The 15,757-nt window shown below is 33.1% G+C and overlaps 1 protein-coding gene across 1 annotated transcript in view; it reads right to left on the bottom strand.

Annotated features, from left to right (window-relative positions):
* LRP1B (LDL receptor related protein 1B) overlaps nt 1-15,757 on the bottom strand; it is a 1,903,200-nt gene that overhangs the window by 263,057 nt on the left and 1,624,386 nt on the right. The window contains exons 56-59 of the mRNA XM_047873645.1: nt 15,427-15,610; nt 10,217-10,302; nt 4,084-4,206; nt 1,653-1,834 (exon numbers count right to left, since the gene is read on the bottom strand). Of these exons, the coding sequence (XP_047729601.1) occupies nt 1,653-1,834; nt 4,084-4,206; nt 10,217-10,302; nt 15,427-15,610 (575 nt within the window). The remainder of the gene's footprint in view (nt 1-1,652; nt 1,835-4,083; nt 4,207-10,216; nt 10,303-15,426; nt 15,611-15,757) is intronic.

The following is a 15,757-nucleotide window of genomic DNA, read 5'->3' as shown; positions in this document are numbered from 1 at the left end:
TAACTGACACTTTTGATGGATGGGTTTATGTTAACGACAACTTAAGGCTGCTTTTGGTTTACAGGGTAGTAATACCTGTAACTGGGAGAAATAAAACTTAAAGCTAGACTCAGCTATGTTCACTAGGCTAGGACAGTTTTTGTTTTATAACAAGTAAATTCCACAAAACTATTCTGACATACAGGTAATGTTTGTTTAATATGAAGCATCCTAAAGAGTATGAAAGGAAAAACTAAGTCAGCCATACTGATTTTGAAGAAAAAGGCAATGTTTTGAACATGCTAAAATAAATATCTTCTGATAAAATATTGAAGGAATTAAAGTATTCACATTCTTATGAATGAATGATGATAATAGTCAAACTTATTACATCTGGTCATTATTTCCTGAAACATATTAAAAACAGACTCTCTTGTGACTCTGTTTCGATTAAAATAGAATTGACATTCTTTTGAATTTTCTGTTGCTATGGTAAAGAAAATACTTTAAAAGTTAAAAAGTGGTACATAATTATACAGCAAAAAGTTAAAAGTTGCACATTACCTTGGAAACAGAAGAGTATCTACAGTACAAGGCTTCTCCTATTAGGTACTGCTTCTACCCAAAGTGTTTAAACTCAAGATATAAAATATACTTTGATATGATCACATTGCCAAATATGAATATAAAGGACCAAAAAACATAGATACAACCTATTAGCAAGAAGCAATGTCTAATTGTTGAATATGGTATGATACAAGCAGTGATTTCATGAAAGTATTAAGTAAAATTAATTTATATAGTAGAAAATTTAGAGCACTACACTTATAATACTTGTTACTGTGAATGTGTCCTATTTTTAAAAATAAAATTTTCTCTACAATTGCTATTTTAACAGGCATGTTGAGTAGGTTGAACTTCTACAGAGATCATTTTGGAGTATATAATCACTCTAAATTATAGTGCAAAAAAAGAAAAAAAAAAAAAGGAAAGGCATGCCTTCTCTAACTACCAAAAAAACATAATTAAAAGTGAATGATAATGGTCATAATCCATAAAACTTTAGCAGGCATACACCTAACTTTGACACCTAAGCTCTGACACCTTAATGTGTGTTCATCCCTCACCTGGAATCTCCAGCCTGCTGGCTTTAATCCTTACAATGACTTGTTCTCCTTTCTCACAATGAAATGCAACTGACACACAGCTCCAGTATGAATCGTTCTCAATATTTCCACTATACTATCCTTTTTGAGTGCACAGATAATGCACCTGGTTACTTATTATCCATGGATACCACTTATGTGTCTTGCCCTAAAGTGGTACAAGAATTACATCATCCATATTTGGACTACCACAGTCGTTGCCTTTGCTCCAACACTTAAAGGCAATAAATTCGAGAAATCTGTATGTTTTAATTTCTGATATATTTAGATTAGTTAGAAAAATAGTTGTTTAAAACTTTTAAGAATACCTGCTGTTAAATCTCATCATTTCAAATGTTTTTCTTTCTCACTGTGAGAGTCACATTTCTATTTTTGACTTCTCAATAAGAATGTCTACACATTACATTTTATATTGGTTTTCATGTTAAAACCTACAGAATGAGATTTACCACACTGAATGTAACCCACAGTTTCAATCTTTAATTTAAGATTCTCAATGTTACAAACCCAGCTCGAGGATCTAAAGACAGGTCCCTGGGGAACTTCAGCTTTTTGCTAACGAGTATAGTAGGGTACAAGCCATTGAGCTTGGATACTTCAATGATCCTTTTTTCTGTGTCAGACCAATAGAGGTTTTTTCCAATCCAATCGACAGCAAGTGCGTTGGGAACAGCTGTGTTATGCACTACCTAACAAAATAAGAATTTAAAAGGTTAACAATGTAAATACCTACAATAAGCACCGAGTAATTGCTTCTTGATTTTTACAGAGATTATAGAATTCTATTTAAACATTAGAAACGGAATTTAGATAAGCACAAGACATAGAACAAATTTCCTAATAAAATTACTTGTTTGTGATGTGAGAAATTACCTAATATGTAATCAGTCCCTGAAAATTACATATGGATTTAAGAAGTAAACACCAAAATAAAAAACTGTTGGACAGTTGCAGAGTTGCACATTTTTGTTATACTTGTCTTCTAAAAATTAGGGGCAAAACTTCTATCACATACAGATACACACACACAGAATTATTGATATTATTAACCTTTAACAGATTTTGGGGAGATACCAATAGCATTCTCCACTCTCCCAACTGGTTATGCTCTACTGAAATTATCTACAACAAGACAGAAAATGTACATTTGAGAACATACACTATTTTAACCTGACCAAAGGAAGTAAAATTCATACAACTGCTGTGCTTGATTCTAACCCATTACAATATCAACTATAATAAGAATATAAGCTTTGTATGTACAAATATGATGCATATAAAATAACCCAAGATTCTTGGTCTATATGATTATTATTTCTGAGTCCTCAGTTTTTTCAGGATTCTGTGAAATGAGAAACTGAAAGTTGGGGCTGTACAGAAGCGAATGGTCATATAATTAGAGGAAATAAAACAATAATGAAAGTTTATACTTATCCTTTCACTAATGTTATCAATAGTGAAGATATTTAAATCTAGATCTAGATCTAGATCTAGATCTTTTATATCTTGCCCTAAAGTGGTACAGGAATTATATCATCCATATTTGGACTACCACAGTCGTTACCTTTGCTCCAACACTTAAAGGCAATAAATTCGAGAAATCTGTATGTTTTTAATTTCTGATATAGATATAGATATAGATATGTACACATATACATATGACAACATAGTCATTTTCAGCAACCAATGGTATCTATCTACTGTATTGAATTGCAAGACACCTTTTCTTCTTTCTCCCATATTCCAATTTTACAAATTTGGCATGGCTGAAAATTTACATTGTGATCCGTGAATTAGTGAATTAGAAAATCACTAATAAGAAAATCAGTGAATTAGTAATCCCAATAGGAAAAAAAAGATTCATTTGTTACCCTATATTATGACATTATTTTAAGTAGTAATAGGTTAGTGGTGGCAAGATATTAGTTAATCCTTCAAAATATTAAAGTATATTCAAAACATATAAAGGTAATTAAAATTTTAAATGTCTTATAAAAATATGATCAAGCTTGGGTAATGTTATTTTTATAGTTTTTATATACATTTTCAAAGAATTAAAAAAGAAAAATCCATTTCCTTATCTATGTCACATACTGATATTTATAAACTATCAGTTTATACATAAATACATAAATAAAGTTTATACATAAATACAATCATTACAAATCACCTGAGCCCAACCTAATGGTTGCTCTGGCACTGCATATACACATTTTAAGATTTTATTAATATTTTTGAAATTTATTGCTCCCAATAAAATTTGTGTATGATATTATAGATGGTTACAAAAAAGTTAAGGCAATTGATGGGTTCTATAACACTTGAACTGAAGTGTCTTTATAATATATTTTACTGCATATATACAGTGCAAATAATTTTATTTTAAAACTCAATATAACACAGAAAAGGAGCCAAGTAGCTCATATCTAGAATGTGATATGTATTTAATTATGATACTGTCTAATCAGAACATTCATGATTTTATAAAAATGCATTCAATTATTTCCAATATAGGAGGTTAATTTTAATAGTGCTGTAATTTCAATCTACAGTCTAGTAATTAATTTTTTCAATCATAAATTCTCAGACTCAACTTTCCCCTTTTATATAAGTCAATACAATTGAAACTCAGGCACTAATCATTCAAGCCAAAAGCATCCCTCACATTTTCTAGGGCTGTGAATAAGGTTCTGAATGTTATTTAGTCAATTTTATTTTTATCTTATTGCAAGTAACAGTGTTATAATGAAACATACGGATTAAAAAGCCTCATATTTCACATTTAAAGTATGTATCAACTTGCACTGTACAAATGTGAAATTCAAACCAACCTAATGCATTTTATGATTTGTATCATTACCATCAAATAACATTTTCTATTCAAGTCAGCTATACCAATAAAATATTCAATAATCCCATCATTGTAACATCTAGTTACCTTAATATCACTTCCATTTAAACACATTCTATTTATGCGGCTGCCATTGGGTCGGCTAGAATCAATCCAATAGATGAATTCTTCTCTGTAATCAAAGTCTATAGCAATAACATTGTTTAATCCCTAAAAATAAAAAAGGATATGTTTGAACAATAGTTAATAGAAATTATTTTTAAATGTCTTAGGAGTTCGTAAGAATTACTATCTCTCTTTGAACCTAGATAGTTATAGTTATGACAATGAATAGCATTTGTGACCAATTCTTTTTAAAAGCATCTTATCTTTACATTTCTCTATACCACACATTTAAAATGTTGTAAAATTTATTTGAAAATATTTTCCAAGTAGGTTTCAAAATTTTGGAATGCTTATAAAGTTTAGCCCCTGTTGTGGGTAAACAAACAAACAAATATATATATATATATATATATATATATATATATATATATATATATATATATATTGCAAAGTGAAAGACTCTCACTTTAGGTTAATGTTAAATAGATATGAATTTAATGTCATTATTGTCTGTTCTGTAGAGTAACCAGAAAAGAGCATACACCTAAATTTGCAACAGAAGATCACAGAAGATTTAAGATGAGCTTCAGATAGTCATCTGATGAAAGTCAGAAAAGAAGGTTTAGAAACCAATTTGTCCAAAATATTTTTTGTCAACAACATAAATTAGCTGCCTTGTTGTTGTTGTTGTTGTTGGTGGTGGTGGTGTGGTTGTGGTTGTTGGGTTTTTTTCTTCTTGAGACCCTCTAGCCAACATAGTGCCATATTAGAATTTAAAAGTTATAACCTTAGGTGAGTATTTGACCAAAGAGGAACTGAGTAGCCAACATGTTTTTATCCTACATGGATATACGAGGATATGCCTGCCTTCAGACTCTTGGTTATGCATTTTTTTAGCAAGTAACAAAACACGATGGATTTCTGGATGCCCCAGTTTTTTGGTTTGATAGTTGTGCCTTTTGACTGATTTAACAATTGTACATCAGGATCTGGGAATCTTCTTAGGTGCTGAATAATTCAAACAATTCCTGAGGGGTTAATTTAATTCTGACCTTTTGTTAAGGCTCATATATTACTACCCTGATGGACTAACAAAACTTGGAACAGGATTTCCATTGTGTTAAGTCATTTTAAGGCTTGGATAGTCTATTAATTTATAAATATTATATATTAAAAATATATGATGGAGGGGAAGTGGGTGGGTGATGGGCTAAACGAGTGATGGATATTAAGGAGGGCACCTGTGTTGAGCACTGTGTATTATACACAAGTGATAAATCACTAAATTCTACCCCCAAAATCAAAATTATGCTATATGTTAACTAGCTAGAATTTAATAAAAAATTGAAAAAAAAATGACACTATAGACACTTGGCAAAGCCCTAAGAGATCATTGCCATATCTTTATATCTGTTGTAAAATTATATGTATATATTTATCCTAAAATTGTGATTAAGTCTCAAATTGTTTTGGCGGTCATTTATGAGTAGCTGTAGTCCTATAGGTTAAGGAATAGCACCCTGAGGGAGATGCGCTGTTTGGTTTGGGGAGGAGGGAAAGGAAAGATGATAATTAGCACATCTGAATTCAGCTTCCAGATCGATTTCCCAAATTTAGAATTAGATAATGACACTGCATTAGATTTATATAGTCCTTCTTAAGACTCAGGCCCAGGCTACATTATTACTGTTCATAATTTTCTTTTTTTCCAATGATCTACAAGACTAACGATGGCCTAGTTATAGAAGCAATTCAGAAAAAGTTCTGGCAAATGCTGATTTTTTTTTTCTTCTCACAGCAGGGCTGAAGTCTAGTGGTCATGGCATTAAAATCACAGGTTCACATCTTATGCTTAGCTATGTATTTGGCTTAACATGAGCAATCTCTTTCCTTTGCCCGAGATTATAAAGTTAATCTGAAATGGGCTAACTCCTTGGAAATTGCATTCCTTCGGCCATAAATAAGAGACAAAAGTAAACACGATTCTGTAAATTTCTCACTAAGCCCAGATGAATGAACACAAGTATACTTCTTCCTGACATTACTAATAAAAAATAACAAGTATAACTGCTTAAAAAATTCAGTCACAGATTCAAAAGATTTGTTAAATATTAATTCACAAGCTAAAACTTGGAGGATTCCCCTTAATTAAATGCACTTCAGCATGCATATCTAGGAAGTTGTCCATGCAAAATCAAAATTTTAAAATATAAATTGAGTATTGGGGCGCCTGGGTGGCTCAGTTGGTTGAGTGTCCAACTTTGGCTCAGGTCATGATCTCACAGTTTGTGAATTCCAGCCCCACGTCGGGCTCTATGCTGAAAGCTCAGAGCCTGGAGCTTGCTTCGGGTACTGTGTCTCCCGCTCTCTCTGCTCCTCCCCTACTCGCACTCCGTATGTCTCTCTCTCTCAAAAATAAGTAAACATTAAAATAAAAATTAAAAAATAAAATAAAATATAAATTGAGTATAGCCCAAGTTCTGTAGAAAGTTTAATAAATGCACTTCAATAGAGTTTGTAATATCCTTTCTGTTCAAGTGTTTTTAACACCAGAGGAATATGGTAAGTGGGTTAGGGTTCTGTGATGGCCTGCAATTCAGATGGATGAATTGGAGTTTTACAGAGAAAAGGTAGACAGAATCTTGTCACTAACTTCAGGAAAGATTTACCCAGTCATGGCAGAATTATCCTATTCCTTTTTTTACAATAATCAATTTATATAATGAAAATTCAATTCCAAATTTAGCAATTCAACTATAATTAAATGAAAGCTATAAATGCAGAGGAATTGAAGCTCTGAATTCTGACATATCTATCTAAGCTGGTCATTTTTCTACAGCTTTACCCTTTAATCCCCACAGAAAACTTTGCAATTCTCTCTTCTCAGAATCATATGCAAGGAACATTAAAAAAGTCAAGGGCATGGGCAAACTAATGTCTAAACACTAAAGCCATTTCAGTGGTTTCAGAGCTGAAAATTGGTTTCATCAAAATCCTATTTGCCTCTTTCATTTCTATAGCTGAAGATCTGCACCCTTTGGTTCAAGATGATTAATTTAGGAAATTGTGTTTTGTTTCTCTACACAATTTTACTGGAATAAAAGCCACTGCAGAGATTGAAGTGGATAGCATTGGAAAGCTACTTGATAAATGCACTTAAATTAATAAAATTAATATTTGATTAATGCATTTAATTTCTAACATCCATGTTATTAAAGTATAAGTACATTTTCTTTATGTATGTGGTGTATGGGTTTAAATTATAGCCGGCCTACCTAAAACTACATTTTAGAATACATAGGGTAAAAAAATCTATGACCTGTTAAAATTTTTCACTGTAAAGCTTCATGAGATTGTATGGACTACAACAAAGAGAATCAAATTCAAGATATTAGGGTCAATCGTTCTTCCTAATAACCTACACACACACACACACACACACACACACACACACACACATACAATCCTCTCACATTTAAGACAAGGATGTTTTTTCACTTATTTTGACTGAGAGAAAATATGGAGATGTAATTACTTCCGTTTTCTACTTCATTCTGCACATGTAGACAGAAATCTCTGAGGAAAAAAAATGTTTCTACTGCCTAGAACTCCTTGAAAATTTCTATAATGCTGTAATGAAATGCAGTTAAAAATATCTTCCCTGACAGAAATGATATATTCCAAACAGACTGCAGGCAAAACTGGATGTAAGGCTTGTCTCTAGTTTTTTGGGTATCTATTTCCTTACTCAGTGGCCACATTAATAAATGCTTTCAAAAGACAGATGTTCAGAGTCCTTATGAGCATCCTCATCTTTCTCACTCCCTTTTCATTTTCATAAACACTACACTAAGAAAACTATCTGGAAGTCATCCCCACTTAGGTACTAGTGATTGGCAATGGTCAAAAAAGATACCACGAGGAAAAAAGTGCTATCTGAAAGTGTGCATTAAAGTGGTTTGGGTATGAAATACTTAAATGATGCATACAGGAAAAAATCATTTTGCTCCATTAAGAACAATCTCTGATAACATATTAGCTATGAAAACAACAAAAGGGATACCAGCAGAAATGTCCTGAGTCACAGGATTGGAAAATAAAGCAAGGGGATGTCACTGAAGCTCTGTAATAGTCTTCCGTGAAGTCAATAAATATTGTTGCTATTTTAGTTATTAGTTCAACTGAGCTTATAAACAGACTGCCCTAAAGAGAGAACTTTTTCCCTTTATGATAGCAGAGTCTAAAAGGAAGAAATGGTAAACAAATACACAAAAACAACCTAGTAAAAAGAAAATAAGCCTGTTCCTTTTGCAGGGCCCATACAAGGACTGGCACATCTAACTTGGAAGGTATAGAGAGGCTTAGAGGGGGTATGGAGACCGACTCCAAAAGAAAAAGATAATTTTCAACATTTGCTAATTTTGTTATAAGCTTAAAATTAGACTGCGTGGAAGAAAAGAATTAAGTTAAATAATATAGGAAAACATTTGGGCAGCAAACACTTTTCCATTTTAGCATAGTTATAAATACTAAAACTTTTTCTCTGGAATTATTTCTCTTATATTATTCATCTCTTAAAGAGATAGCTGTCTAATTCTTATATTTTAAGTAGATTTCTGTTTAGTCTCTATAAACAACATGGAAATATTTTTATATTTCCCAATCTCTGTAGGGTTCACCATTAGAGAGAGGCAGTGTGATACAGTGAATGTCGGTGGCACACTCCAATCTCAAGAACAAAAAGCTAAACTTCACAGACATTCATGAATGAGGAGACATGTTGTAAGCACACAGGAGGTCTGAGGACTCCTGTGAATTGGAGAGCATGGCCTCTATATCAAAGTGTCAACTGCCATACAATTCGGATTGTGGACATTCAAGGATGTGAGCTCAGCATTGCTATATCTTTCTATTTATTTTCATGAGTAGCCAGAAATCTGGATTTTCACATGAAATTTTCATTTTCAATCTGTGGCTTAGAGGAAAACTGGAAAATCTAACTGTCAGGAAAAGTCAATATCACAGTTTCTAATGAATATTTGTACTTAAAATGAGACTCATAAGAAAAATGATTGAAACTGACAAGAGCAGTAGAGGAACCCATCAATAGGTGGCAAAAATAGTTCAGGTATTCTTTATGTTGCTAAAAATCACCACATGAATGGCCTTCTTTGTCTATGCATAATGATGGCTTAACCATACTACAAGAACAAGAAATATCCTTATTTTTGGCACACTTGTTGTAGACAGTGCTTTCACATATTTATGTCACTACTGTACAGTTTGGGGCAAAAAGACATTTGCAGCAGAACAGATACAAACTGAATCTTGCCAAAGAAGCTATTTCTCCTGACAACCAAAAATATGCTGTAACTAACTGCATGTGATTTCTCTAGTCCATGTAGTAATCATTGTAGTTGTAATGATTTGATTTTATGCTATTTCCACTGCAGACTGGGAGAAATAAAAAGTTGAGGTGAGCAATTCACAGTTTTCTATCCTATCATCAAATGGAAACCATAACTTTCATCTTAAATAACATATATAAATAAACCCTGACAATAGGACTCAAACATCAAAACAGATCAACTCAGATTCTCTTGAAGTGGACAGGTTGAGGATAAAGATGGTAGAACCAAAACATATGCTTTACAACCTTTGAATCATGGCTCGATTACAATTATACTTTCACCCCCTTACTAATTCTAAATTTGAAAGGCTAGAGATCGTCAGTCCTGTTTTATTTCTTAGTACTGTGAATTAAACCTTAAAATTCTGGAAAAGGTATTAATTTTTAAAATTCCAAGGGGGAAACACGAAATACTTTAAAAGATAATTTTATGCTTTCTCTAATCTAGCGATGCTTGAGACAGTTTTTCCCTTCCATTAATTCTATCTTATATTTTTTACATTCTTAGATATGGTGTGATGTTACGTGTTTGGAACACCCCCTTGACAATTCAAGCAGAATAAAATTTAGTGTAATCTCCTATACAAACATACATGTGTCCATGAGCAAGTGCTTCATAAATTCTAATTGTGAGATATTTCTACAGTTCTAATGCATATCTGGAGTACCCATATTAAATATGAAATCATCATGAGAATGTCCTACCTGTTTTAAGAGTGTGTAGTTGGAGCCATCAGTGCTAATTTTCCTTATTTCATGATGATCAGCAAGAATTAGAAAAGGTTCTTCATCTAAACACCAAGACAAAAAAAAAAAAAAACAGAATTAGAATTTTATATGTATGGCTTTCAACTTCACTTAGTTTCAACTTTAAATTTCTACAAATTTAAATGTAGTGTTCTACAGTAGATTAATGGTTAAAAAATTCACACTGAATATCTCAATATCTCAATTTACAGTAAAATGAAAAAAACAGCAGATACGCAGGTAGTATAGAAAATCTAGATAATTCTAAATGCATCCCTCTCTTTCCCTCAGTTTTTGTGAACAGCAGGTTATCTAATTTATTTGCAACTGGCGGAAAATATCTGGTGTCATAATCTGATTTTTTAAAATGAATTTTGGGAAAGAATAAGCTACACATATCTTAGAATACTACAGTACAGCTAAACATTCATATAATCAGAAAAATCTTTCTTGATAATCAAATAACCAGCTTATACTGTCAGAATGACTTTGGTGAAAATCAAGAGTATCATTGCCTACGCATATTTCTTTTATCTGCCTGGAGACTTCTCTTAAATAACTTCTGAATTCCAGGTTCTATAATTTTTGTTAATCAATTTCACCTTTCCTCATAATCCTGCTTTTTAATTCCTTTAATAATCTTTATTTCCTTCTTTTAGTTGTTCCAATATATTTTAGTATCTCATTTGTTCTAGAATCTAGGAAAAATAATAATAGGAATCTGACCATGCTCCAAATATAAACCTTTAAAGTGGTTTTCTTTTAGAATATTTTTGGAAACAAAATGGATTTTTAAAAATATTCAGAAAGTTTCGTACACAACATGTTTATTTGAATACATATTTGAATAATTTAAATTCAAATTGACCACATTCTTGATTGTTATAATCCTAGAGCAATTCAATTAAAGATTTGTTCAAACTCTTTATAAATAGCTTTGTTTCTAAGATGCAGTCATATGCTTAGTTGCCTTATAAGCAAATTTAATGTCAGTAGAAACTACAAAAAGAAAAAAAAAAACTACAAAAAGAAAAAAAGAAAAAAAAAGAAAGAAAAAAGAAGAAGAAAAAAACAATGAAGAAGACAGTAGTCACTTTATGTAATTTAATATGGATTTTATTGGAAATCATTTACTGTTACAGAGTTATTGTCCTGTTTGTTTATATTAAAAACTACTACTTTCATCTTCTTATAATTTAGTTTCATAGTAAATATATAATTAATAGGGTAGTGTATTATTTTTTATCATAGTTTATGTCAGGGATTAGAAATGTGTATCACAGGGGTGCCTGGGTGGCTATGTCAGTTGGGTGGCTGACTACAGCTCAGGTCATGATCTCATGGTCTGTGAGTTCGAGCCCCGCATTGGGCTCTGTGCTGACAGGTCAGAGCCTGGAGCCTGCTTCCGATTCTGTGTCTCCCTCTCTCTCTGCCCCTTCCAGGCTTGCTCTCTTTCTCAAAAATAATAAACATTAAAAAAAAAAATGTGTATCACACATGCCGGACATCTCCTTCTATGAGCAAGGACAGGATCCCCAATCAATCATTCACTCTTTGTGTTGATGCTAAATTGAGACTCAGAACCCTACTCAAGAGAGTCAGTCTGAGGTTGAAGGCACCTTGTCATCCCTTGTCAACTATATGTATAAATATAAAATTAGTCAGTCATGGTCTACCTTTTTTGTTAATGTTTATTTATTTGGGAAAGAGTACAAGCAAGGGAGGGGCAGAAAAGAGAGGGGAGATAGAGAATCCCAAGCAGGCTCCATGCTGTCATCATGGAATCTCACACCAGGCTCGAGCTCATGAACTGTGAGATCATGACCTGAGCTGAGATCAAGAGTCCAACGCTTAACCAACCTAACCACCCAGGTACCCCAGTCATGGTCTACCTTAATACTTAGGTAGTTCTGTTCTTTACTACTTAAATGTAATAACTGAAATTATAAAATTCCTCAAAGAAAATATCAACAAAAGGCTCCTTTAAGGTCATGTTAATGATTTTTTTTAGATATTACAGAAAAAACACAAGCAATAAAGGCAAAAATAAGCAGAACTATATCAAAGTAAAAAGTTTCTTTCTGTGCAGCAAAAGAAACAATCAACACAATTAAAAGGCAACATATGAAATGGGAGAAAATATTTGTAACTTATATATCTGATAACAGGTTACAATGAAAACATATAAAGAACTCACATACAAATCAATAACAAAAACCAAAAATAAATTGATTTAAATATGGGCAGAGGAACTGAATAGACATTTTTCCAAAGAAGACATACAAATGGCCAACAAGTACATCAAAAAATGTTCAACATCAACAATAATCAGGGAAACACAAATTAAAATCAGTGAGATATCACCTTACATCTGTTAGAATATCTATCATCAAAAACACCAGAGATAACAAGTGTTGACAAGGATTTGAGAAAAAGGAAACTTTGTTCATTGTCGGTAGGAATGTATATCCACTATGAAAACCAGTACAGAGGTCCCTAAAAAGATTAAAAATAGAACCAACATATGAACCAGTAATCTTGCTTCTGGGTATTTATCCAAAGGAAATAAAAACATGATGATAAAGATACATATCTTCACTCCCATGTTTATGACAGCTTTATTCACAACAGCCAAGATATGGAAATCACCTAAATGTCCATCAATGGATGAATAAAGAAGATGTGACATACATACACATATATATAAATATATGTATATGTATCTGTGTTTACATGCATGTGTCAATTTATATGTATGTATTTACGCATATGTATTTTTTATAGTATATAATATATATGCATATTATGTTTTATATATTATATACATATACTATATTATACATTATACACATATATACACACACAATGGAATATTATTCAGCCATGAGAAATAATGAAATTCTGCCATTTACAACAACATGGATGGTCCTTGAGAACATTATACTAAGTGAAGTAAGTTAGAGAAGGATGAATACTATGTGATTATCACCTATATGTAGAATATCAAAAAAGTCAAACTCATAGAAACAGACAGTAGAATGGTGGTTGCCAGGTATGAGGGGTGAGAGAAATGGGGAGATGTTGGTTAAAGAATACAAACTTCCAGTAAGAAGATAAATAAGTTCTGAGGATCTAAGGCACAGCATGGTGATTTTAGGTAAAATACTACATACTTGAAAGTTGCTAAGAGAGTAGAGCTTAAATGTTATCACCACAAGAAAGAAATGGTAATTAGGTGAAGTGACAGAGGGATTCCTAACACTATGGTGGCACTCATGTTGCAATATCTAAAGTGTATCATGTGTAGACATGTTACACAGCTATGTGTCACACAGCTATATGTTACACAGCTAAATGTCAACTATACTTCAATAAAGTTGGAAAAAATCCATCTCTTTAGCAAAAGAATTATGCTTCAGGAACACATTTTTGTATCATTATTAGTTTCTAATAATTGCTGCTAATGAGAAACAACTACAGCATGGACACATGATATAATGAGATAAAAATTGTAATCATCAGCATTCATCTCCTTCATACCCTCCTTTCTGAAAAGTTTAAAGTAACAAAAACATTGACCGGTTTTGTGATTTTCTTTTTTCTTATTTCATGTGGCTGAATGCATGATATAGCAAGTAGGTTTGCAAATAAAACAACAGGCTTCAAATAATATACAAATTGATTCAGTGAGGAATACTCCAAGAATAAGTAAAAGTGAAAAAAAACAAACACACAAAAAAACTGAAAGGGTTTTTTTGTTTCTCTATAATGTGCAAAGGGTTAACCAGTTGAAAAACTAATTTTAAGAATTCCTAGGGGCGCCTGGGTGGCTCAGTCGGTTGAGCGTCCGACTTCAGCTCAGGTCATGATCTCGCGGTTCATGAGTTTCAGTCCCGCGTCGGGCTCTGTGCTGACAGCTCAGAGCCTGGAGCCTGCTTCAGATTCTGTCTCCCTCTCCCTCTTCCCTGCCCTTCCCCTGCTCATGCTCTGTCTCTCTCTGTCTCTCAATAATAAATAAACATTTAAAAAAATTAAAAAAAAAAAGAATTCCTGGTGCCTGGGGGGCTTCTGGGTGGCTCAGTTGGTTAAGCATCTGACTTCAGTTCAGGTCATCATCTCTGGGGCCAGGAGTTTGAGCACCCTCTTGTCTTTCTCTGACTGACTTACTTTGCTTAGCATAATATACTCTACGCCGTCATAGAAATGTGACATACATATACATAAGAAGCTAGCAATGCTGTTTGATTCACAGAAAGTGAGGGGGTAGAGACAATATTGTGTATCATTTTTTGCTCAGTCATTTATTATATATTGCTTTGCATTATTTTAATATGTGTGATTTTCTCCCCTAATGAATTATAATATTTTTAAAATTATGGCCCACGTTCTATTAAATTTTCTAATTTACAAAGTCAAACTCACTACTAGAAACAAAGAGAAGTTTAATAATATTTGCTGAGTCTATGGAAGAATTCAAGTAGCCCTATATAGCTGATTTATTGCTATTGTTGTCATCATCATTACTATTATCATTATTGACCTTCTTGGCATACGTATATGAGCATGTATGGTATAGGGGAGAAGGAAAGCTATTATAATACAGTCACAATAGGCTCTTTAATAGTCTTGGTCAGGGGCGCCTGGGTGGCACAGCCGGTTAAGCGTCCGACTTCAGCCAGGTCACGATCTTGCGGTCCGTGAGTTCGAGCCCCGCGTCAGGCTCAGGGCTGATGGCTCAGAGCCTGAAGCCTGTTTCGGATTCTGTGTCTCCCTCTCTCTCTGCCCCTCCCCAGTTCATGCTCTGTCTCTCTCTGTCCCAAAAAAATAATAAATAAACTTTGAAGAATAGTCTTGGTCAAACCTTCTCTTAAGAACCTGTGATGCAGCAGGAAAAAATGCTAGAAATAGTTCTTTTTACCTCTGAGCACTCTCAAAATCTAAAAATCAGTTAATAATGCACAAGACCATAATGCGATTTTATTACAAACAGAACAGTTTGTGGACAGCACACAAAATTAGAGTGACATATCCCTATATCAAGGTAAGTAAGGAAGAATTTTGATTTCTCAGAAACAGCAAAGGGGAGTGAATTCAGTAAGAATAGCTATAAAACTCAGAATCCATATGTGTAACTGAGGCTGGATCAGTGGACAAGTTCAATTCCATACCTGAGAGTGATTTGCAGCCATTTGGGTTATCAGGTTGTATTTCATACCCATCTGTACAAAAGCACTTGTAGGTCCCATATGTATTGATGCATTGCTGGCTACACGGAAATCCCAAGGAGCATTCGTCAACGTCCACACATGTTTTACCATCATCCTTCAGTTGGAATCCAGGCCAGCATTTGCACTAAAGAATGAGAAACAAGTATAATCATTTCATATCATTGTCACTGTCTTTTCCTATTGGATATCCTGTTAGCATGATTCAAATAAGAAAATCATTTAAGAATAGATAATGACAGGGTGCCTGGATGGCTCAGTCAGTTAAGCATCT

This window comes from Prionailurus viverrinus, chromosome C1, assembly GCF_022837055.1.
Source record: "Prionailurus viverrinus isolate Anna chromosome C1, UM_Priviv_1.0, whole genome shotgun sequence".
In the NCBI taxonomy this organism is placed as follows: Eukaryota; Metazoa; Chordata; class Mammalia; order Carnivora; family Felidae; genus Prionailurus; species Prionailurus viverrinus.
Note: the sequence above shows the minus strand (reverse complement) of the source record. Positions and strands in the feature narration are given on the sequence as shown.